The following is a 25405-nucleotide window of genomic DNA, read 5'->3' as shown; positions in this document are numbered from 1 at the left end:
ACACACACACACACACACACGGGCGGGTGCAAGGGGGCGGCCTTCGGCCACCCCCCCGCACCCACACCGTCACAGAGGTCTCCTCCGACAGTACAATCATAGGAACAGTACAATCGTAGAAGTCGTGTGTCCCTGTGCAGGGGGGGAGGGGAGGTAAAAGTTACTTTGCGTGGAAAGTTTAATGTTCCTGAACAAAGGAAGGTGTCAAATAGTACTCAATAGCATATATGTATTATATATCGATGTTAATTTTAAAACTATGATTGTTAATAACTTTTTAACGAAGGGCGAGCGACGGCTAAAACTTGCTGGAGGTTACTCAGGGTCATGACCTTGACAACATATGTCAAGGTCAAGGTCATTGGAGGTGGATCCCCTAAAGTGAATAATTACCCTTTAATTTAATTACAGTAATTTTAGATGTAACAAACATGTCTTAAACTAATTGTGTCTTGTTAATATTATGGTTATATCTCAACTGAAGGAAAGAATCTAGAAATTTTTTCTCTATTATTGCTTATTATTTTTGTCTTTCTTTACACTGTTAAATTCATAATGTCAAAAAGTACACCCAATTTGAGTTATTTTTAATCATATCTATAGGTTACAACTGTTCCTACCTAATCGGTAATTTGACTAAAACAATGGGGTTAATTTAACTCAAGAAAATATATTGAATTTGACTCTAATTTAATTGATTATCTACCTGTAAGTATAAAATTACAGAATGAATTGACTTACATTTTGACATAAAGTCAAAAATAACATAGTGTTATTTAAATCAAGGGATTGTAAGTTACTATTATGTGTTCCTTTAATATTCAATAGTGTGTTTTGGTTTATTATGACCAACTTATTATATTTATACGTACTTACAAGAGAACGTAAAAATGATTTATATTTATTGCGTATTCGTACTCTGTTCATAATTCATATAATAAATAAATATATACTTCCTAGGTCAAAAAACAATGAGCTATATTTGTTGTTAGAATTCAATAAATTTATTATAACCAATAATACTAATCGGAACGTTTCGACTTTACAAAGTCATCATCAGCCGCATAAAACCGTAATCTAATTAATAAGTTAACATGACAATATCAAAGATGCACAATTAGCAAAAAAATTATACAATTACAATTCTTAAAGTTCCAAAAGTACAAACTAACATGTCGCAAGATTTATTATACGTTATAAGCAACTAATTACTCTAATGTTAAATTGTAGTCAATTTACTTGAACGATGAAATAAAACTGCTGTAATCCATTCTTCGTTTTTCAGCGAGAAAGGTTAGTCCAAATAAGAAATTTCCAGTCAATTAGTCGATAATAAAATCACATAGAACAAGTATTTGGTTTTTCTGACATCAAGATTGTATATGTAGGATGAAATTACAAAGGAAGGTAATTATTCACTAAAAATTTTTGATAAAACTTGAAATTATACGTCTTAACTGTGTAAAAAGCAATGTACAAAAAAAAATTTTAATTTATATGAGCAGATACTAATTTATTAGTTTTATATAATAATATTTTCTAATACTCCTTCTTTGGATATTTAACAAGTTTTTTTTTTTAGTAGTTCTTTCTGTACGACTTCTCATAATTTAAATAATTTAAATAGCCTTCACAATGGTTGTAGCTCTACATAAAACCTTTTTTTCTATCGATTGCTAAAATACTTCAATGAGAAAACTTGCGAATTTGATTCCATTTTTTTTTCCTTTTTCTGCGTACAATCATAAATTCGTTATATAAATCAACTTGACGTTTCAGTTCGAGTAACATATGTTCTCTCTCAATTGCGCTTATTCGAGAACGAAAGTAACGACGGCTATTTTCGAACGATAATGAGTCGATCGTGACCAATTCGGTAGCCTACATCACTGCCTCTCAATAAAGCAGCAATCAAACAGTCCGACAGTTAGCTCTATCAAAGTATATTTCGAAGGTGTTCAGTTAACAAAGATAACGGCTACCATTATTCGGAAGCCATTAATTCACCATCAAAATGTTGTATTTACGATGAAATACTCGATCGACGTCACGATCTTTTTAGCTGGTCGATCTATTCTTTCGAATAGAAATAAATGTTTTGCCGATAGCCCCAGCAAATATTGCGACGTCGTGTCCACAATAAAAGATAACAAAACAACGTTGTGTTTATAGCGTCCCACTTCTATACGGTTTTTACTTGAGACGGATACTGGCAACGTCAAAGAAAGGTATGTCATTGATGAATAGGTGGTCACAGGACGGGATCTTTTTGCCACACGGGGCCGTGCAGGGGCGCGTCAATTGGACTGAAACTCGGCATGTGAACCGTTAAAGCAGTAGAATTTGTGCGCGCGTTGCAGAATGATTTCGCTTCGTGATATACCGTTACCCTAGTCGCGGTACTCTGCGTAATGCGTATCGGCAGCGAGGTGTTGGCGGTTAATGCTCTTCTCTTTCTATCAACTTGCTGAAGTATATATCTGAGGTATAATATTATACGTCTGAACCTTCTATTGCTTCTTACACGATATACAGTCGTACATTTCTATGCGACATTTTCGATATCTCGCGCGCATTCGAGCCTTTACTCCTTTCTTACGACCGAACGCGTTTATATAAACAAGGAAATAGCGACACAATTCTGTAGATGTAAAAGTAGGTGACAGGAAGACGTATTTGCACCTGCCGTCATCAAATTGATCACGATGACCGTGGAGAGACCGGGAAATTGAAGATCGATCAGAAATTCTCTTCACGGCATCGAAACACGAAGAAAAAGTACAGTCGAGTTTGTTAGGTCAGATCTCGTGGATTTCACGTTTGTCGGTGTAGCTTCCTTTTTCTACGAACATTGGAAAACGTTAATGTAACTGGATCGCTAACGGATGATCGATGCTATGCATTTATCGCAATACTATATGTTTACATTTCCGCTTGGACGCTTAATTCTCGCGTGGGAAAAACGTCTTCTCGTGTCCTCGATAAAATTGGAGTAATTGACTCCTCCTGTAGAATTAGCGGGCCGATACGCATCATTTATTTCGTTTCTTGTGTTCGACTATTATTGCTTCCGCCTGAACTGCCGTCGAGCAACCAATGTTTAATCCTATACTCTTTTCATCGAAACGTGTGCCAGACTGAACTTCATCGATCGGCAGCTATATGATCGACGTGACATACGTTATCTTACTTCTTCCAGTCGTTTGTCAGCTAACACGCTTTCAACGACCCTTTTACGACGTTCGTAAAATGTAAAGGACGGTCTTAACTTGAAAACGCTCCGGTCGCGACATTTTTGCACTTTTCAGTTAACGGTGTAACAGCAAGAAGTGTCATTAGGCGCCTAGGTAAACATGACTCTTGCTCAACAAGCAACCGTACTCGGATAAAACACGAATATTTTCTTATGACAATTCCATACAGCTTTAATTTTTATTCATCATTTGTCACTCCACAATCGATATCTTCGTACAAGTCGATGATATCGAAATTAAAGTTATAACGTCACCTAAATTATACCTATTTTGAGTTATTTTTAACAATTTCTACAAGAGTCAGCGCTTCCCAATATGTTATTAATTTATAATTAAAACAATGAAATTAAACAATTTAATTCAAGAAAATATATAATATTAAATTTGACTCGTTTAAATTATTATTTACTAAATGCACATATTAGTATAAACGATATATTTAAAATTAACCACAGAAATGGATGGATTTACATGAAAATTAAAAATAACAAAATGTTATTTCATTAAATAAGAGAAATTCCTATCTATTTAATTTAACGGATGGAGTTACCAATTTCTTTATATATTTAACATTTTATAAGCGCATTAATTTCTTCATTGCGCCAGTTTCACTAATTCTTGATACGTTGGAGTTTAAATTCCAATATATAAGCTCCGTAGAGAGTTCGATACAGTTCACATATTATGAAAAGATATCGACATTTAATAATCTGTCCGACAGCAACTTTCACTGCAATCAACTTATTTAATGCAAGCGATTTTATCGGAATTACGACTTATTTCATTAGTCGCGACATCATCCACTAGTTCAACATTTTCTTAACTATTCAGAACATTCATGCAGTCCACCGTTAAATCTCCTCATTATCGTTCCTATCGATGTACAAGAAGAATCGTTGCTTGCTAATAAAGTGAATTCCTGGTTAACTCGTGTATACACGTTTCACGCTTAGAGATCACGATGTCGTCTCAAATATAATGATTGGAAGGTAAAACCGGACTTTGAAGCACACGGTCGATGAGACAAAGCGACGATACCGCGTCGCTTGACCCACTTGATCACTACAGATCCCGTTACTTGGAGCGTCGAGTCGACACTCGTGTCGGTGCTATAGTGGCTACTTGCTACCATAATCATAGTGGCAAGATTGCGGCAGACCGTTGCGCGATCTTGGAAAGACGGAGAGAGATTCAAACGCCGGAGATTAATCCACACGGGAAATATATACCGCGGCAAACCGTAGTTTGCCAGCAGTTTCCTGGATCAGCAATGTGATTAGTCGTTTTACTAAATTGCTTTTCCATATAAGAAACAATGATTTCATCATCGAAGGACAATTTAACCGTGGCTGTACGCGCACCTCTTTCTTGCATTAAAGTACAAGTACGCACGTAAATGAGAATTATTGGAAGAGTAAGAAATTACTTCATGGCTTCCTATCGAAGGGACTGCATAATGGATAAGATAAAGTTATTGTATAATTTAAATAAGTTTCCGTGATTAAGTGATAATCGCTATAAAGTCGTTACGAAGTATGTTAATGTTTCAGGAAATCGGGAAAATTAAGATAATTTTGAGAATCACGTTGAATTTTATAAAGATTTTTTTTATTTGCAAGTCATAAAGCAATATTCGTTAGTTTCTCTTATTTATTATTGTACGTATTTGTCAAGAAATGTCTTGCAAGTTTAAGACAAGACTAAATCTAATTGCAACGAACGACAAATAGACTATCAAAAAATATGTCGCGATAGTCAACGCTTCCGAACGTTTGCTTGCTACACGAAATAAACGATTTTGTTAAAATTGTCTAAAAATTTAGGTAGATATGTATAAATCTGAAAATTTTGGACCATCAAAATAATTATGTAAGAAATTCAAGCATGATGAGCAATGCTGCCAAAAGTTTTGACATTCTAGCAACTAGCTTGAGCATTCTAGAAATATATTTATATTTTGATATCCAACAAAATTCATTTTCAGATTTGTTTCAGTTGTATCTAACTAAATTTTTAGATACTTCAGCAAAACTATTTTTTCTACATTACGAAGAAATATACTAAATTTTAATAAATATTTTACTTGAATAGTACCAACTAAACATTTACTTGCGATAAATAAATACAATATTTACTCAATAAAAAGAAATAATAGCTGAAACAAATTAATAGTTTTTGTATCAAATAAATACAACCGAAAAAAATTTTCCTATATCTTCTCAAATAGTACTACGTAAACATTTTCTTATTGCAAATAAATATTTACTAAACGTATTCAGGAAAATATTATTTAAATTTAGGAATGTTTTTCAGTGTAGTTTTGTATTTAGTGAATATTTAGATGGCACTATTTAAACAAACGATTTATTATAATAAAATTTAGTAGGTATATTTTTTTCATTATGTGCACTCTTTATTTTTAGTTGTTGGAATCAGAATCTAAGGCTTAGATAAATAAATCAAGATAATATGTAGCAGTATTACCGCGAAGTCTCTACGTGAATTATCTAACGAGGCAAGTCTCACCGGTCCTTTTCATCTTCGGATTAGTCGTTACTAGTTTTACGGCGAGATGCACAACGCAACGGCGTGATCCTATTTTGTCTCACGATACCGTGCGAGGTTACGATAAAGCACCATAAGAAAACAAGTGCTCGAGGAATGCTGCGGGGGTGTAAAATATTTATTACACCCGGACGCGAGCCACCGCCAACGATTTCTTCACCTTCCTTTTTCCAGCCCGCTCGTAATAATGGCGGGAAAACGGAACGCGCGCGCGGCAGAGGCGGCCCGGCGCGGTGTGTACGAGCGGGGAAAAAGGAAAATCAACACTCTTGTCCGACCGTAACAGCAACAGGTCGAGGACGATACAAATGACCGTGAGAGTACGTTCTCACCGCCGCCGTCGACGTCGTGTTCAAAGTGCCACGATCTATTTCTGTTTGCACCCACCCTGCACGTCCTTCCCGATTCGCACGTGCCCGCCTACCTTTGTCGATTCCACATGACGCGCGACACGGAAAAGACACGCACATGAGTCGATTTCGGACAGCGTCGCTTCACGCAAGATATCGTTCTTAACTTTAGAGTGGGGGTGACCAATTCGCAACACGCGCTGTGCCACTAATGGCACGCGAAGGTATTCTTATTATAGTGGCGCACCTAAAGAAAACGTTTGCAAAGGAAATTTAAAAACAAGCAAATATAGGCCTAATGACGGTCAAGCAGGATTTTGGTTGCTAAAGTAATGTGTGAATTTTATTTACCGCGTATGTAGTCCACCTAATCGCGTGTCGAAATTTTTTTTCCAGACTTACAACGCAACTCTAATCAACTACCGTAGTAATATCACTTAGTTAAATTGACAAGCAATCTAACAATTTTTGATGCTTCTAGCATCTTATTAGATCCTAATAAAATAAATAATAGAATCTTATTTTACGACTTATTAAGATCTAATAAGATGCTATAAGCATCGAAATTTGTTAGATTGTATTGTCAATCTAACTAAAGTGATATTACCGCGGTAGTTATTTAGAGTTGCGTTGTAAGTCTGAAAAAATGTTCGGCACGCGATTGACAGAACTACATACACGGTATATAAATTCACACTTAATGATAATAAGCATCTTGATCTAGCTTTGACCGATAGGCTTCGCTTTGTGCTTCCTAATAAAATATGTTGAAAGACATATTAAAATATAACGATGTAATGATAAATTTAAATCTGTGAAAAATAAGATTCAAAATCCAGCTTGACCGTCATTAGGCCTATATTTACTTGTTTTTAAGAATCAACGGTCCAACACAAATCGTAATTTTAGAAATTTAAAAAACCAAAACAGACACAGTAAAATAAAAGAGCAACTACACTCTATTAAATTCTATTTTTTTTACATTTGCACTTTTCAGCTGTGTTCATTTTCGTATTAAATGCACTAGGCTGATATTTTCATTGTTTTTGTCACACGATAAAGATATTGATTGGATAATATTGTGGGGAATCCAATCAAAGGACGAAAATATAATATTACTTTAAGCGTGAAAACGAACAAAATACATACAATCTCTAATTAATATTTCACAATTTATTTTAAAACGAATGTAAAACAGGAGATAGTAAAACAAATAAATTTTGTTAAACGCGCGCGGAAGAAGCCTTTTAGCTTTTAATACAAGAGGAAAAAAGCAAGATTACAATTGTTTTACTTCATTCTGTAACAGAGTGGCATATCAAAGATTTCTGTAATAGCATACCAGACAGGAAGATTGGCCACTTCTCTGTTCGAGAGACTATAGTAGATAATCATCAAAGAGAGAGAAACTCAGTCGGAATGTAATCTCTAACTCGACAATTGGGACAATTAAGTATAGAATGTCTGTTTCATTATCGCGACCGCGACATTTGATGCTGAGATAAGCAAAAGTTGAAAGTTGCTGATAAATATGGCATTTAAAAGTAACGCAAGGTCGGAAATGAGCTTACGAAATACTTTGTAAGAATTAGTTGAGTCGGGGATTACGTGCTCGCACTGTACTTCTTCCGTCGCAATTTCGTACGAGTTTTCACGAATTTTATTAACAGCACTCGAACGAAAGGGGCGAATCGCCCTTTTCCCATAATCTCTCGGGCGAATTCAACGTCCGAATTCTGATCCGGGAAAACGATATCCGCACCCTTTTGGAGCCGATGCTCATCGTCGTTTCAGCAACCCTCTGACGGCTCTTCCGACGTCGCGACGCCAGCCATTAAATCCCCATAGAAAGTTCCCCAACTCCCTGGCGCCTTTTAGGGTATTCGAGGTGAACAACCCCCGCTTTAATCCCCGTGCATTCTGCACAGCCGGAGATTCCACAGACTACCCTTTCCACCTTTTCTACCGTGAAAACGTAATTTCTAGCTCAGAACCTTCTCCTAATTCGAAACGCTTCGCGAGATCATCTCGTCATACGTATACGATTCGCGCGACAGTCGTATTACGGAAACAACAAGACAAGAAATTCTACAACAAGACGAGAAATTCGTTATGGCCGTTGCCGATTCGAAACGTCATGAAATTCACGGACACCCCGTATGCGCGCGGGATAACGGCTCTCGTTTGTGCACCTTGATCTTTTCTGCACGCGGTGCCAAGTGGCACACCTATATTTACGCGCGCACGTGCAAGGCACGGAAGATCAAATCGATGCCTGGAATTTTTAATTGCATTTCCAAACTTCGGAAGATTTATTTCGTTTTAATCTACGCGACGCGCGGCTTCCCTACGAATTCCGCGCTTAATTAAACCGGCGTGGAACTTGCGACTGAATTTCTCGTGTTGCAGATTTTGTAACGCTGCGCGAAACGAGGTCCGGTTCTAAAACAACGAAATTGGGTAACGCCACTCCGATCTGTTACATGGTCTAACATTTCCAGCACGGTTTTCGCAATAAGTCGACGGACGCATACGTTTAAATTATTAGGTGTACAAATAAGTTTCCGCCGTTTGACAAAAAGATGGCGCCACCAGTATGTTATGGTTAAAATTGTCTGCTGTAAAACGTCATACCGTAAGATTGGACATCTGGCAACAATATAACCTTTTTTCGTGTGAAAATGTCGAGTTTTGAGCTGAATAAGCGTCATTTGCGGGAATTTCTTTAATTTGAAGAAATCTGCAGAGCTGAGGCGCATCGATTGCTTGTAGAAGCATATGCAGGTGAGGCTGCCTTAAGTGAGAGAAGTTGCCGTGAGTGGTTTCAAAAGTTTAAGAACGGTGAATTTGACGTCGAAGACAAAGAACGTAATTTCGACGTGGAATCCACCAATTAGCAGAAAGATGGGAAAAAGTAGTGGCTAACGATGGACAATACTTCGAATAAAGCATTAGGTACCGTTCTTTTACAATAAATGCCCAATTTTTGATGAAAAAACGGCAGAAACTTATTTATACACCTAATATTATAATACACTGACTGTATATATTTAACCATCGCATCGCTCGAGATAGATGGTACATTAGTGTAGTACAATCGCGTCGATCGACCGTTTGAGTATCTATTAAATTATTTCTCCCGTTTTATCGATTATCTGCATATTTTCGATGCTCCGTCCGCATTGAATATTCCGGATGGTTATCGTAACTTGCATTGCATTGAAAACAGCGATACAATTCAGTTCCAATGCGTTTCATTGCATGAATGCGTAGCGATTATATTATGGAATAAAAGAACGAAAAGATAAACGATTATTATTGTGTGTAAGAAAGAAATTTAAAAACTTTATAAAGATCAATGCAAGAAGTTCAATTTAATAAAAACAAATTAAATGATACAAAAGGGCCAAGCTGAATATAAGTTGCTAATGTTTAATTTTCATATAATATATCACTTACATACATATACATATAATATATGTTTAAAGACAGACGTTTCAACTAATTAGGTCATTTTCAGTGCTACTAAAATATACATAACGATTTGTATCTTAACTGACAAATAATATAAATTGAAATTTTTTTGATACAACGTACTCGTCAATTTTTAACTAATTTATCCGTCGTCATACAAACTATTATAATTTCTTTCTCCTCCTGATATGATATTAATATTCCATATGATGTCCGAACATACAATTTCATTGTTGTTCGTATATTTAAATAAATGCTTAGTACGGAAAATTAATTGCAATGGTAAGTAACAAAATCTGGTTAATTGATGTCATCATATAAGCTTCAAAAAACTTCTAAACGATATTCTAAATATAAAATTCCTTCATATATTTTTCGAGCTTGCAAATACGATAGAATAGTCGTTAAGAATATTGACACAATCTTAAAAACTGAAATGATTACTATTTTGTTATCATTACGAAAAGATCTTTCATTTCCGTTAACAGCAAGAATGTCTGACTGGAGAAACTTGATTGACTTTAAATAGTTAAGACAAAGAAATATAAATTATGAACGCACAAAAAAGAAATAGAAATTATTTTTATGTTTACTTATATGTATTATATAAATAATATTTGTTTATAAAAAAAATTTAAAAGAGACAAGAATAATAGGTTTTATATATTCCATAGATAAATGCGTTTAGAAATTCTAGGGCAAGCCCGGTCTCTAAAAACATATTGCAGCATTGAAATTAAGAGTAAAATAAAACAGAGACAGATGGTGAACGGACAACGCGAGATAAAGCGAAAAATTAAAAAGTGTACAAAATAAAGGTAAAAGTAGAGAGAAAGTAGAGAACGTGGAACGTTCGTAATAAATATCGCCATGATTTTCAACTGCAAACTCGTTGATTTATTTACAATCTCTTGTGTGATGAGAATTGATTGAAACCAAATGAATTTACTGCGACGTCCCTTTACGCATTCATAGGATTTGTTCGAATCAATGCCGACCATCCATCCGCATTCCGGTCGCCGAAGGCCAAGAAACGGGAAACGCATTTAGGATTGCGTAAAGGAAATACGACGTCGTTTGGGAAGTTCGAGCTCGATTTAATCAAATCGAACGACGCACGTCGCGGTTGGTTATCGATATAGGAATTGTCACAGAGTCATCCCGCTCGCGTGTCCATTCGCTGCATAACGATGAATCCGCGCAAATCGCCGGCATCCCGGATGCGTCGTCACGCATTCCACCAACTACGGAGTCACACCGTCAATTGTCCACGGTCAGTCGATATAAACGCGCATAGTTTGCACGTTCGAGTTTTTTCGTCATACAGACTGGATTGAACGATTCCGCGAGAGAACTTTGCGCATCCAAACTACACGGCTTATAAAGGTGAAAAATGTTGCATGCTATACATGGACATTTCGCTTGAAAAATGCATCTCTTTGAGTTATTGTTGGTGGGTTGATTCGCACCAACCCACATATCTCACGGTATTAACAAAAAAACAATACATATATCGATCATTTGCTACAACAACGACAATTAAAAAATTGTCGTTGTTTAGTTGCTTGTAAAAAGACGAAAATATAGAGAAAAAAGGAAGAATATAACTCAAAATATATTTTTATTTTTCTACAGTTAGTTATTACGTCAAAATTTTACTTTAAAATTGATATTACATAGAAAAAAAGAATATTCTTATTTTGAGAATATCTTTATTTTCGACATATAAGGCTTGAAATAAGATTATATAACGTTAAATCGACATAATTTGCTTACATGAAGATGTTTGAACTAGTTACACCAAGAAGAATATATTCTCATTATTCAATAATAATTTTCTTGATTTGAGAGGAAATAATATCGGATAGAAAATTACAATATATTTAAATCGAAAATTAAAATATCTTTAAATTAAAATTAAATTATATTTTTATTTGACTATATCTTACACTTGAAAAAAACTGTTCATATTATTGAATTGTCTGATTGAAAAATTTCGTAATAACAATTCCTTAGCCTTATTTCGAATGTTCTTTAATATTTACGAATCTTGTTGTATTGTTAAAAAAAAGTTATCATATTAGTGATTAAACGATATCAATTATTATTCTATAATATATTCCAAGTAACTTTATTATGTCATATTTAATAAAAACAAATATATTCTTAAAAGAAGTTTAACGTTTTAACACTACATAAAATTAGAGCAAAAATAACAGTTTTACCTCTTCTTGATATGATTCTTTAAATGTTGAAAGAAAATACTGTTATTATCAAAATAATCATATTGAGCTTTTCAGGTAACTATTATAACTTTGACATAAGAATATAACATTGTTGAAAGTTGAGATTATCAAATTCTTTAAAAAAAACTTTATATTGTTGCTTATATAGGAAACAATGATTGCGTTGAATGAAATATAATCATTTTAAGTTGAGAATAACTTTTTTCTGTATACAGAATTTTAATAATTAAAATATTTAAACTTATATATATATATATATATTTTTTTTTTTCCAGAAATCTTTGTTTCTTAAATTATTGCAACAGATGAGCGGTATATTCGCACGTCTGTAATTTCATGGGCAGAAAATGCGAACCGATTGTTGATTCAAAACAAAGTGTAACAGAGTAGAATTGCATTGAAGATGACTGGGAACAGAGAAATAAACTTCCGGAGCCATTATATATAGAAGTCACAAGAAAATAGTTCGTATTTTCGAAAGCGATTTTTCGTTTGCTCGCCGATTATTCTTGCACACGGAATGAAACACAAGTCTTCTGAAATCTTTTATCATTCTCGGCATAAAGTTATTCCCGCCGGAGAAGTTACCACATCTCGCGATATACTCTATGCATAATAAGACTCTCATTTTAGTTTTATTGCTCATGAATTTCTCAATTGCGTAGCCCGGATGCGACAGGTTAAAACGGACCAACTCCATAAACGTCTCGCTGCGTTGTAACATCCACTTGTGATGTAAAGAGGATAAATAAAAGAAGCCATCTGTGGTTCAACGAAACCTATATGCAAGGCACAGGTGTTTAAGGATATGCAATGTAATCTTCAGCTCTCAGATATCCTCGCTTCTACACGAACGAGTTTATGAGCCGCACCGACAAACAGAGAAAATCTCGGCCATATCAATCTGCAAATATGGTCCGATCGTGACTGGAGAACGGAATTTCAAATCGCGCGCGACGTCTTTATCATCGGGAGAGTCGCGCGCTATCGGTCCACGCACACTCGACAGATTGAATACCGCGTCTATTATGCGCGAAGTGCGAGAGGAGTTTCCTGCTGCGCCCATATGGCATCGCGCTGGGTCGTTTGCATTCCCGGCGTCAGTCTGAGCGTGAACGCAGAATTAAACCGTGAACGATCGTCACACGACAGATATTCCATCGATTCGATCGTCGGGCAAATGCCAGACGTGCGTGTAGCCGGTACGCGGATCCGCGCGATTTGTTCCCTCGTATGCGCGCGCGCGCGTTCATTGTCCGTTGAATCGCCCTGGTCTCTCTACAAGTCCGCGATGATTCTCGCCAACAACGGATTGCCAACGCATTCCGCATCGATTGAATTCCGGATGATCGCTACCGATTTTCTCAACAATAGACAATCGACTCTCATTCCATTCTTTCTATCGCGGGAAACCTGTTCGTAAAACGATTCGTGTTACGAGTTACGAGAGCGCGCGGGAGAGAAAGAAAAAAACTAGGAGTCACTCCGCGCGAATGCACTCGAATTGCGTAGCCGCGATCATCGCCGCGAGTTCGGTTCCCCAGTCCAATGGTCCGGAGCCTTACGTAACCGAACGCTACATCCTCGCCTGGTTCCGGAGGTTGACTTAATTGCGCCTGATAAATTGTCCTTTCCTCTTTCTCTCGTCAGCTCGTTCTCAAACGCAATGCCCTGCTATCACCGCGCGCCGCCACCTCCCCAGAGCGTCACGCGTTTCCGTTCTGCCACTCGTTCTGTGTCTGTCAATTTCATTCTGTACTATTCCCATGTTCACTGCATGCATCCGGCATAGCGAGGACTTGCCAACGTGAGATTCGATCGTCCAAGTTTGAATCTACTCTAGAATCTCTTGCATTTCGCATATTTCATTTACTTTCAAATAAATTTCCTGGAGGGAGGAAATAATTTTGAGAGTGTTTAAAGCTTTTAGGAAAATAGGCGAGTCTTGTATATAGATGTACAGGGTGAGGAAAAAAGTATGGAAACCCTGAAAAATCTCAAAAAATATAAGTTTTACAGAAAATGATCCTCCGATCTTGTCTTAGTTGGCTGGATCATCCTCCGATCTTATTTTCGGGTGTCTATTACTTCTTACTGTAAAATACTTAATAACTTTGAAACGACTGACCCAAAATGAATAAAATTATAGTGCTTTGAAAAGGTATTGAGAAGGACTATAAGAATATGTAATAAAAAAAGGGTGTTCCATTTAAAAAGTTCAAGGTGACTTAACCTCAACGACGCCAGCCTGGGTTAAACTGATCAGACAATTGAATAGACCTTTTTGAACCCTACAACTTTTATTTGAAACGTTTTTCTGTAAAACTTATATTTTTTGAGATTTTTCAGGGTTTCTATACTTTTTCCTCACCCTGTATATGTACATATATACACAAATTTTAATCCTAGAATTATATGGTACACATACATCGACTCTATGTTGAGTTTCTCAGACCTAATTGAATTTTAATCAACGTATACATATTATGTTATTGTGACATTATTTAATAATTTATTATATTTAATAATATATAAGATTTATTACATTTAATAATATTATAATACCCACTATTTCACTTTTACAACAAAATATTGCATTGTTACATATCAAAAGAGCAATGGTAACTCTGGCCAATCTCTTCAGTTAAATAATATTTTGTTATTTTTAACTTCTATGTGTGTCAAAATGTAAATCAATTCATTTCTGCACGTGGTTAGCTTCAAAGTAAACAACGTTCATATTAATGTATGCACTTATTAGCATATAGCAAATAATAAACTAAATGTAAATCGAATTTAATACATTTTCTTGAGTTAAATTGTTTAACTGTATTGTTTTAGTTAAATTAATCTGTAAAAATGATTAAAAATAACTCAAATTAAGTTTAATTTGACATTATGGATTTAACAGTTTATACAGTAAGACTCCTGTTCTTTATGTAATTTTAACTACAATATTCTCTTCGTATCTAACTACTTACTGTGGTGGAAAACTACGTTTACAGAAACATAATCCGGCGTAGACATTTGGTTTAACGTAATTATACTTTATACTGTGTAAATCCTATTCAATTCGATTTGCGTTTATATAATCAATCGTAAAATCTTAAGGAATCGTATATATCGTTTTGTGCATTCTTCACTTATGACTGGTAACGGCTGACTGGTTGTTCGCCGAAGGCGAGCGATAGAAGCTATATGATAGGCATTACTCAATCCGATATCCATACTAGTTTCTCACATATTTTTCTCATCTTTCCTATTCAAGCGAGACAGACGTTTCCTGAACGGCCCCCCCATACCGATCCCTCGCAATCCAAGGATGCTTGCCGAGATTTCACCGTGTACACGCAAGGCTCAATTAGCGTAACGTCTCATATGAAATCTCGCTTCAGAGTCTAACTCGCGTACTATAATAATAAAGGCTTCTTGGAACATATATATGTAATCATACGATAGAATTTTCACATGCACGTTTCTTTCTCCGCAGCGTCCGGCTCGGGATCCGTGATAGGCAGAGACCCGCTTCCGCCGAGAGCCGTCAGCACGTCTCATCTGCCTCAAAGAACGCTGACTCAACCGCCGACGGTGGTGTCCACTCTTCCGCTACCGAGAAACAGTACCGGCAGCAACCATCGACAGCAACCGCTTCCGCTCCATCACTCGACTCCGCAGCAGCAGCAACAGCAATCGCCTATGAGGCAGCTGGAGAACGAATCCACTGTCCATATGCTGAGAGCCGCCAGCAACGGCGACATCGGCAAATGCCCGGGCATGTAAGTAGACTCAAAGCCGACCCTCCCAGGTATTTGTATAACGAAGTTTCGGCACACTGTAATTAAACCGCCGCCCCTATCGCACCCCGTAATAGGGAAACTTATTAGCGAACGCGTACTCGCGCGGCCGCAACCCTGCCATCCAATTCTGCTACCTAAGTTGCTCGACTGTTGGGTTACTTTGAGGTGGTAACTAGTAGAAATGCCTCGAGCAGCCGAATGTCTGTACCCTTGTGTGTGGAAAGATCACACATTCGACTGTAGACAGATATATTATTATGACGCAGAATTATATTAGGAGTATAAATAAGTTTCCGCCGTTTGACAAAAGATGGCGCCACCAGTATGTTATGGTTAAAATTGTCTGCTGTAAAACGTCATATCGTAAGGTTGGACATCTGGCAACAACATAACCTTGAAATATTAGCGATTTTCTATCAGCATCATGTATCTTTTTTCGTGTGAAAATGTGTCGAGTTTTGAGCTGAATAAGCGTCATTTGCGGGAGCTTCTTTAATTTGAAGAAATCTATAGCTGAGGCGCATCGATTGCTTGTAGAAGCATATGCAGATGAGGCTGCCTTAAGTGAAAGAAGTTGCCGTGAGTTTAAGAACGGTAAATTTGACGTTGAAGACAAAGAACGTAGTTTCGACGTTTTTGTTTTTTCGACGTGGAATCCACCAATTACCAGAAAGATGGAAAAAAGTAATGTCTAGCGATGGACAATACTTCGAATAAAACGTTAGGTACAGTTCTTTCACAATAAATGCCCAATTTTTGATAAAAAAACGGCGGAAACTTATCTATACACCTAATATCATTTATCATATACAACTAAAGGCACAACCCTGAAGACTCTAATCTCATTCTATTGCTTTTAAGGCAAAATTATTCAACTATAGTGTGTCGAAACAGACTGTAGAGAACAAGAGCATAAATTAATCACCATAAAAGGCAGTGGCGTGCTCATTTCCACCTAAACACACAGCGTGATTAGCTATCGCCCGATTTAGTTCGTAAATAACTCGCTACGTATAGGTTCGTTCATTTAAGTCGCTGTTTAATTACTCGCCGTTTGCTTGTGCAAACAACAACGCGCTGTTAGTTTAACCGCGAAATGTACAACCGATCAAATTTCCTGCGCGTGTTCTTGACAAGTCATAACGCGAGGATTGTACAATCGTATGTAAATACAGTAATTAATTTAGTTCCTTGCATAATGACGTACTTATTATAATTATATAAATGCACGCTCTTAAAATTTATTAAAGGATGTTTACATTCCTTCGATTTAGTTGAAAAGATCTTTTTTACTTAAAAAAACAAGCACAAATATTTTTTAAATCTATTTTAAGATAAATAATTTTTTATAATTTTTTCGTTTTAAATTTTCGTTTTCGTGGAAAGACTAGCTAGACAGATGTCGCTAATTAGACCGAGGGGCGTTGCGATGTCATAATCGACGTGAGAACTACACTTGAGCTCACCGAGGCTATATTTATTGCCAAGCGTGAGCTAAACCGCGTCACCTTGGTAATACAATTTTCTCGTATGTATTTGTGTCGCGGTTTACCTCCACGGTGAATCTAATTTCTGTTGTATCGCGTAACCACGTTTATTTGTTTCGGATGGTAAACATTTTTCTGATAATTAATCGACAAGGCTCCTGTCGATATAAATTGTAAGAAGATAATGCGCTTGTCGTAGTATCAATTTGGGATCGCGGAACGTCGATTCGGAAACTGCCAATATTTATTTAACGTATTTAATGACCATAAATTCATAACGTTAATGCCGAAGGCCGCATAGGCCTCTGCATAACGCATAATGCTTAAAGTGTAAGAGAATCAATCAATCAGAGTCTCTTATTCTTTTTTTTCATGGAAAGGAAGGAAATGAAAAACTTTGATTGGTTTTTGTTTTCTTATATCATACATCATGCGTTATGCGTTAAACTGTAATCACACTAGCGATTGTGCGATTGTAATTGACAATTGAGGATTACTTTTCAACCAATTAGAGCAAACCGATTGCTTTGCTCTAACTGATTAAAAAGTAATCCTCAATTGTCAATTACAATCGCACAATCGCTAGTGTAATTACGGCTTTAGGCAAAACTCCGTGCTTGCGCCTTTATGCAGTGTATTGTTAGAATCGAAGGAGCAGTGGAAGAAATAACTCAATTCTTGAAATTAACATTTTGTTATTTTGTTACTTCCATGTGTGTCAAAATGTAAATCAATCCATTTGTGTAGTTATGTTTAAAGTAGATAACTACAGAAGAGAAAATAGTGTACATTAACGTATAATCAGTAAATAATGAACTAAATTTGAATCAAATTTAATAATACATTCTCTCGAATTAAATTGTTCAACTCAATGTTTTAGTTAAATTAACGACACGTTGATTAAAAGCAGTGACGACCTATAGAAATGATTAAAAATAACTCAAATTCGGTATAAATTGATATTTATAAATTTAACAGTACAAAACGATGATTTTTGAGAACCACTGTACGAGAGCATCGTATTTTCTTTTTTAAACGTTCAGCGACTTAATTTTCTCCCTTCCATAGCTTTTTTCCACATTAGGTCACTTTAGGATATCATTTCAAGCACGGCGGCCTTCTACGAATCGGCCCACTGACCTGTTCGTCAAATTTCAGGGTTATAGGTAATGACATGAGGGACCTGAGGTTAGCATCGCCGAGCGGTCATTCCACTCAGCGATTGATCAGCCCGATCGGACACTTGCGGGTCACTTCGTTAAACGACCATCGTGTTTCCAGTCCCAGCGACAGCGAGATACGCGTGCACAGTCCAAGTAAGTTTTCCTTTGTACTATAATTTATCGATCTGCTCGATATTCTCCACGGTCTTCACGGTAACTTTTCGATGAACCGACCTATGAACCAAGCAGGCGGCGAGGCGATTAATTGCCGACGGCTACTCCGGAGAATCCGGCTTTATGAAAGAACTCAAACTTTTGCTTCGAACTCGAAGTTGGTTAAGGCGCAATTAATATATTGTTGATCGTAACACGAATCGCTTTCGCGACGGTAAATTTGACGGGTAGGAAAAAGAATTACGACGTCGACCGGGTTTGTCGTAATAACGTCTCCGAGCGAGTTAGCGCGCCTATATCGCCTTTCCTTCTTTTCATAGCGTACAAGAGTGTAAACGCTAATTAATAACGTTGACAAAAACAATGCCAAAGGCAACAACGTCCACGTTGTTCATAAAATGATCCTTCAACGTTCCGGACACATTGCGCTATGCGGAATTAATGGCTCGCTAAGCGCGCTAATTAATCAGATTTTTTTCAAAGTATTCACGATAAATTTTCGTAAAACTTCGCGTATAATTATTATCTTAATTTCGTAGCACAAATTCTGCAATACGCAGTGAGGAAACATCATGTATTACCAAAGGTTTTTGTTAAAAAAAAAATAGTAACAATATAGGCAATAAGAGTATACTACCCGATTTTGGAGCCGCAATTATTACTTAATATTATATTTATTACATTATTAAACATTCAAATTGATTAAACATTTCAATTTTTTCGGATCAGACGTTTCGATCACATTTCGGGCCATCCTGAACAATGATAATGAAGTTTGTTTTATGCTCAAACAGTGATCTCTCTGGTCAAATATGGTACTCTGCAGTCACTTTGCAGCATTAAAATTCGTTAAATTGTGAAATTGGTTAAATTGATCTGGCCTCCAATTGTAATGAACGTAAGACCAGTCTGAATTATAAAATACAATTAATAAAATTTGCAGTCATAATGTATGAAAGTCAGAAGTATGAAAAATGTAGAACGAATGTTAAAGAAATGATTGAACCTGGTTATTAAATATCTGCATCATTAAATCATCCTTGAAGATGTCCCGAAATGTGTCAAAACGTCCTTTCCGAAGAAACTGTAATGCTTAATAAATGAATTTAATTATGACAAAAGATAATAAAATAATTGCACTCCAAGTATTGTTGCTACTTTTAAAATTAAGTGTCCAATGTACCTATGTTATTTTATTATGCAGAGTATGTTCATATTTTATGTTAAATATTCCACGTAATTTATCACTACAGCAAATCTCTACCTCCAATATTCAAAGCTGGTCTCTAACCCGGCTCGTCTGGAACGTTCGGTTCGTGCGAACTTACGAATGATGAACGGAGCCTCGCTCGGCGGATGAGCGATTAATACCCGCGAGATTAAGCGGCGATTTAACGTCTGCTCTGAATCGCGAGATTGCCGAACCGCCTGAAAAGCACATAAATTTAGGTCGAGAATTTCAGCGGGCGCCCGGGGTTAATTATCCGAAGATCCGTGGCAGTGCTGTCCCGGTAAGGTTTGTGTGCCACCCATCTAATGCACAGCGTGGAATAATGGAAATCTCGTGTGTATGCATCCTGTCTAACTACGCAAAGGTACGCATGATCGATATCGGATAATTCAACCACGGAGGAACACACGAATTGAGGTTGCACAATATTATCGTGCGAACATTACGGGGCGGCTTTAACGGAGAAATCGTAAGAGAGATCTTAATTAGACTATCCGTTATTCCTTTTCAATTGAAAAAAAAAATTGTAAGTTTGTAACGACGAATATTTTGAAGATGAATAAGTGATACGATTATTTCAGCCAATTCCCTTTCTTTCTCTCGACTGCGTTTGGAGAATCGAATCTGATGCTGAGAAAATCGGAAGGGCATTGTAATTTTTTGAAAACACGAACGATGCTCCTGGATGATATCTCCTGGCGAATATCTTCTTCCAAAAAGAATGGAGGAAGCAGCACAATTTAAATACCACGGTCCACCAAGAATTTTCTTTGTGCAATCCGATTGTATCTGTATAGGTACAATAGCTGCGCAATTTTCTGCGTTAGACGGAAGTCCGTGCTCCTCCATTTTATGACGCGTCTAACGGTCGCAGCTGCGGAACATTTCTGCAGGCATTTGAATATCCTATACAAGGCGTCCCAGATTCATTATCGTTCAGTCTAGCCACAGATTGTGAATAGTCAGAACAAGTATGCTAATGTCTCAATATCCATATACTTATCTTTCAAAAGATATTTAAAAAATGAAGAAAACTGAATTTATGATGAAGTAAAAGAATATATATAATATAATAATAATTTAATTGCACTGAAATGTATTGTATAATATCAAAAAATCATTAACTTAGTAAATTCTTGCTAAGAAAGCATTTTAAAATTCCTCAGAAAAATTCTGTGGCAATCTGTGGCTGAACATAATGCATTCCGCGACATCCTGTAACGGATGCAATATAATAACGAAAGGCAGTAGCTCCGACAGTTCCGGCGCTTTAAGGCGCTAATACAAACGACTGCCATTCACGTGATTAAAGAGAAAGTCAATCTACTCGATCGTTATTACAATGGGGGGGCAGAACAAAGAAAAAAATCTTCGAGAATATCAGTCGATTTCGATATTTCCGGTCTCACAGATCCTTTCGCTCGTTACAACACGCTCAGAAATACGCGACTTCCTCTTCCGACGGCTTTCTCCTGCGTAACTTGTCTTCCTTTCTGCTCGCAGGTGAGAGAAAAATGATCAGCCCGATCGGCAGGGAGGTCGACCGCGGCGGGGGCACGATGACAGGTCCAAGACAAGGCCAGCAGCGATCACGTGCGGATTGCAGCGAGCTGCTGCATAAAAGGGTGAGTAAATGCAATGAGCGAGTCATCTTAACGCCTTTTGGTGCGAAAGAGCGCCCCGTCTAGAGTAGAGCTCTGTATTTATAAAAGACTAGCGCAGACCTTTTATCTGAGCCGAATGCTCACAACTTTCTCATTGGTTACTTCGACCGTCATTTTTAATTCGATAATCTATAGCGTCCAATAGCGCTTAGTAATTATTTAATATGGTTATTGAGGCAAAAACATGGTAGATCTTTGCACTATTTTGTTTGCATGTAGAGCTCTAGTCTAGCGACCTTCCAATAAGAGTCTGGATACGAGTCCGTAGTTTTGTATCCAGGGTAGTATAGTTTTAACAAAAAAAAGTCTGTAAGAGAGAATAACGTACATTTGCTATTTCTTTTTCTTTCCCATTCTATTATATTTTTTCTTATCTATTTCTCTCTCTCAGAAATTGTTAAAACAAGGCGGACCAATCAAGGGTGGCTTTCTCACCCATGTCCAGATTCTTATTAGACGGTCTCCAATCCTGTCGATCCCGATTGGCATGGCAGAGCATGATGGATGGAGAGAGGAAATTCGCGCGTCCATTCGCGGCATCGATCGTGCAACGGTCGCGCGCGTGAATTAACCATGCCGTCGTCGCAACGGCCAGTCACTGCGAACGGGAAATTTATGGCCGGGGGACGATTGCGAACGCACACGCTTCGTAAAAGTGTCACCTGTATCACGCACCAAGTCTCGCTGATGGCTAACATCCGACGGCGATTCGGTTCGGTTCCGCGGTAAAGTCTGACATTCTCGCAAATTGCTTGTGGTTTGTTTACGAGCGTACGGCTTACTCTCTCTCTCTCTCTCCCTCTCGCTAATCCTCCAACTCGTAAAAATAAATTACGTATATACGTGTAGCACAGTAGCGCGTTCACAACACGAGTTTTATTGTCCGTGTAAAAAGGCGACGAGCTTGGAAATCTCCGATTTATATATTATTGGTGGACCGAGTTCTCGCGTCGAGATCGAATTACCGGAAACGAAATGGCGAATTCTTCCGCGAACGTTGCACGATCGACGGTTTGCCGTTTTTCTGTTTCTATATCTATAAATGTCTTTTTGTCTTTTGTCATGCAAACGCACACACTATCCGTTTTATTGACGCGGCATACCCTGCATATCATCATCGCAGCATGTAAATTCCATTAGCTCAATTAATTAAAATGTTGCCCCGAGAGAAAGACTCTCACCTTCGCATGTTACACACACGGTACGCATCGCGTTGTAAACGGGATTGATAATGTTTGCGCTACGATATATATCGTGCGCAATAAACGCCAGACGAATTTTCCTCGGCTCTTTCGACTTTTCAAAGCAAAAAACAATTTTAATTAATTTTGATGAAGTTATCGCTGATCAATTTCTCATGTAATTTACAAACAGGATCACATTGATCCATATGATCCTGAATACAAAATAGGTCATCACTGTCGTTTCGTCGTTAAATGCAGCAGATCATGGATCTTGCGATCAAAAATGAATAGGAAAAATGAAGTCAGCTGTCAGTCGAGAATTACACTGAAATTTGGTGATTTTTAATGATAATATCGGTACGTTATACATTTTCGTTACTTTTTTTTATCATATATAATATCTGTACTAATTGTAAGAGGAAAAATGTGTAGTATTTATGACTATAATTATAAGATAAAATAATTATGGGCAGAAACTTCATTTTTATATTTATTACTGTTATAATGTTAGTAATAATAACTATACATACCTATAGTATATATTTAAACATAAAAAAATTACACTATAAATTATGATAATTTGAAATATTAATACAGTAAAATATTAAAATATAAATGATAAATAAACATTTTTATTCAGTAAATGTAATAGCATTTATATAGTAAATATAATTTTTTTAAAATTCGTTTACTATTTATGTGGTAATAATAACTGAAAAATGTGTTTAGAAAAAACTAAAGATTTTTTAGCAGTGTGTGTAACTGTTATTAATAACACAATTGACTATATTTGCATGATTTAAATAATTGTAACTATATAATATTATCCTAAAAAATAATTTTAAATGTAGTAATTACAATTATTTTGTATCTATCAATATACACGACGATAATACAGTTTTGACTGTAAAAAAATATTAGATGTATATTTTTTCCATTTTCTCGAAATATTAATTAAAACGAGGTGAAGGACAATAAGAGTCAATTCGTAAGTAAACAAGAAAGCGATTATAACATTAAAAATATAATATGAATTTTAAAGAAAAAGAATACAATAAAATACTTAGCCGCTTTTGACAATATTAAAAATAAGAATATCGGTCAATATATAAAAAATCGCTCGATGTATAAATATGTCGTAACAAGTTTCGACTCTTGGTTTGAGTCCTCTTCAGACGTTCAACAAAAAATTCCTTATTCCAATATAATTAAGACAAAACATCTCTCACTGACTCCTCGATTTCTCTCTTCTCGAAATATTTTATCTAAATTGTTACTTATTTTTACTGAATTATTGCCGACATTGTACGTAAATTTAAAAGATTTTTCAAATTAGGATAATTCATAATGAATGTCAAAAGTCAATTTTTGTGTTAAAATTTTAAATAATGGTTAATAAGAGGTATCAAATATGTGTATTTTAATATAACGATACCGATAATATTGTTAAGAGTTACAAAATTCCAGTACTGAGCAGAACTCCGAGAACTTTTTCGTTTAGGTTCGTGTGGTCGCAGTAAAATAACTAGTGAACTTGTACGATTGTGCCTTACATCTTTCTTCAAGTCGCTCCTTCAGTGCGTAGCGTCATAAAATTCTAAGCGCGGTTTGAGGAATTTACAAGTTCGTGTTACAAGTAATCCTGCTAGACGGCATTCTTCGGCACGATTTCTCGGCCTCTCTCGCAACAGCGAATACTCAGATTCGATCGAGAAGCGGATTTTTCGCCCCGTGAACAAGCAAATTCGGACGAGAACCCATCGGTTTCTTAACGCGAGCTTATCTTAAACGTGCGGTACACGAGGAGGCAAGAAAGTAACGACCCGAGTGTCGTCGTCCTGGCGCCATTACATACAATGGAGTGGCGAAGGGTGGCAAGAGGGCCAGGACGAAAGGGGAGGGCGAGGGAAGGAGAGAGAAAAGAGAAGCGAAGAGAGCGACAGGGACGGCGGAGAAAAAGACAAACGAGAAACATGAGGTCCAGGGTCGATCCTGCATACGGTCAGCATCGGTCAGCAAGGGCACCGTGCCAAGGAACTGCAGACGGGTCTTAAGCTTCGTGCACAATGAATTTCACCGTCTGCGCACGATGGCACGGCATTCATCCTTCTACACAAATTCGTCGTTCCTCACGACGACATCTTATCGCAGGAGAATAGCTCTGACGTAATATGTTATTTATTACGGCAATGTAGAATCTGTGAAAAACCGTCTGTAAAGTGCGGTGGCGCTGCGTACAATGTGGTCGCGTCGGAGACTGGCGAGATAAGTCATCAAGATTCTCCTAGTTTTACAAGAATATTCTTAATTTCTCCTCTTTCATTTTCAACAGCAATTCAGATTGAAAGACTACAATGAAAAAAATAGTTTTGTTGAGGTATCTTAATTTGAAAATAATTTTTTCGGACTATTAAAATAATTAATTTAAAATTCAACAAGGATTCTTAGTATAAACAACAATCCATAATAATAAAAGGGCAAAGAAGAGTCAATTAACTACAAATAAAATAAAATAAAACTAATGACATATTTAATTCTAAATTAAGATTAAAAATTTACGATTTTACAAACAAATAATATTTAACTTAAAACTAACTAAAATTACAAAATCTACAATATTATTCATAAATAAGATGATTCGAATTCTGAAGAGGACTCAATCTAGGAGTCGAAACTTGTCAATTTTAATTTTAATTTTAAGCACTATATTATAGTTAGTTTTAAGTTAAATATTATTTGTTTGTAAAATCGTAAATTTTAATATAAGACTTGTAGCCTTAATTTAGAATTAAATATGTCATTAGTTTAATTTAATT

General features: G+C 36.5%; 1 protein-coding gene across 1 annotated transcript in view; it reads left to right on the top strand.

Annotated features, from left to right (window-relative positions):
- Positions 1 to 25405, top strand: part of LOC108773529 (uncharacterized) — a 173307-nt gene that overhangs the window by 130593 nt on the left and 17309 nt on the right. Inside the window, exons 13-15 of the mRNA XM_018539366.1 lie at positions 15380 to 15665; positions 18332 to 18489; positions 21245 to 21366. Coding sequence (XP_018394868.1) covers positions 15380 to 15665; positions 18332 to 18489; positions 21245 to 21366 — 566 coding nt within the window. The remainder of the gene's footprint in view (positions 1 to 15379; positions 15666 to 18331; positions 18490 to 21244; positions 21367 to 25405) is intronic.

This window comes from Cyphomyrmex costatus, unplaced genomic scaffold (genome assembly GCF_001594065.2).
Source record: "Cyphomyrmex costatus isolate MS0001 unplaced genomic scaffold, Ccosl1.0 scaffold212, whole genome shotgun sequence".
Taxonomy (NCBI): domain Eukaryota; kingdom Metazoa; phylum Arthropoda; class Insecta; order Hymenoptera; family Formicidae; genus Cyphomyrmex; species Cyphomyrmex costatus.
The sequence above is the reverse complement of the archived record's forward strand: the minus strand, read 5'-3'. Positions and strand labels throughout refer to the sequence as shown.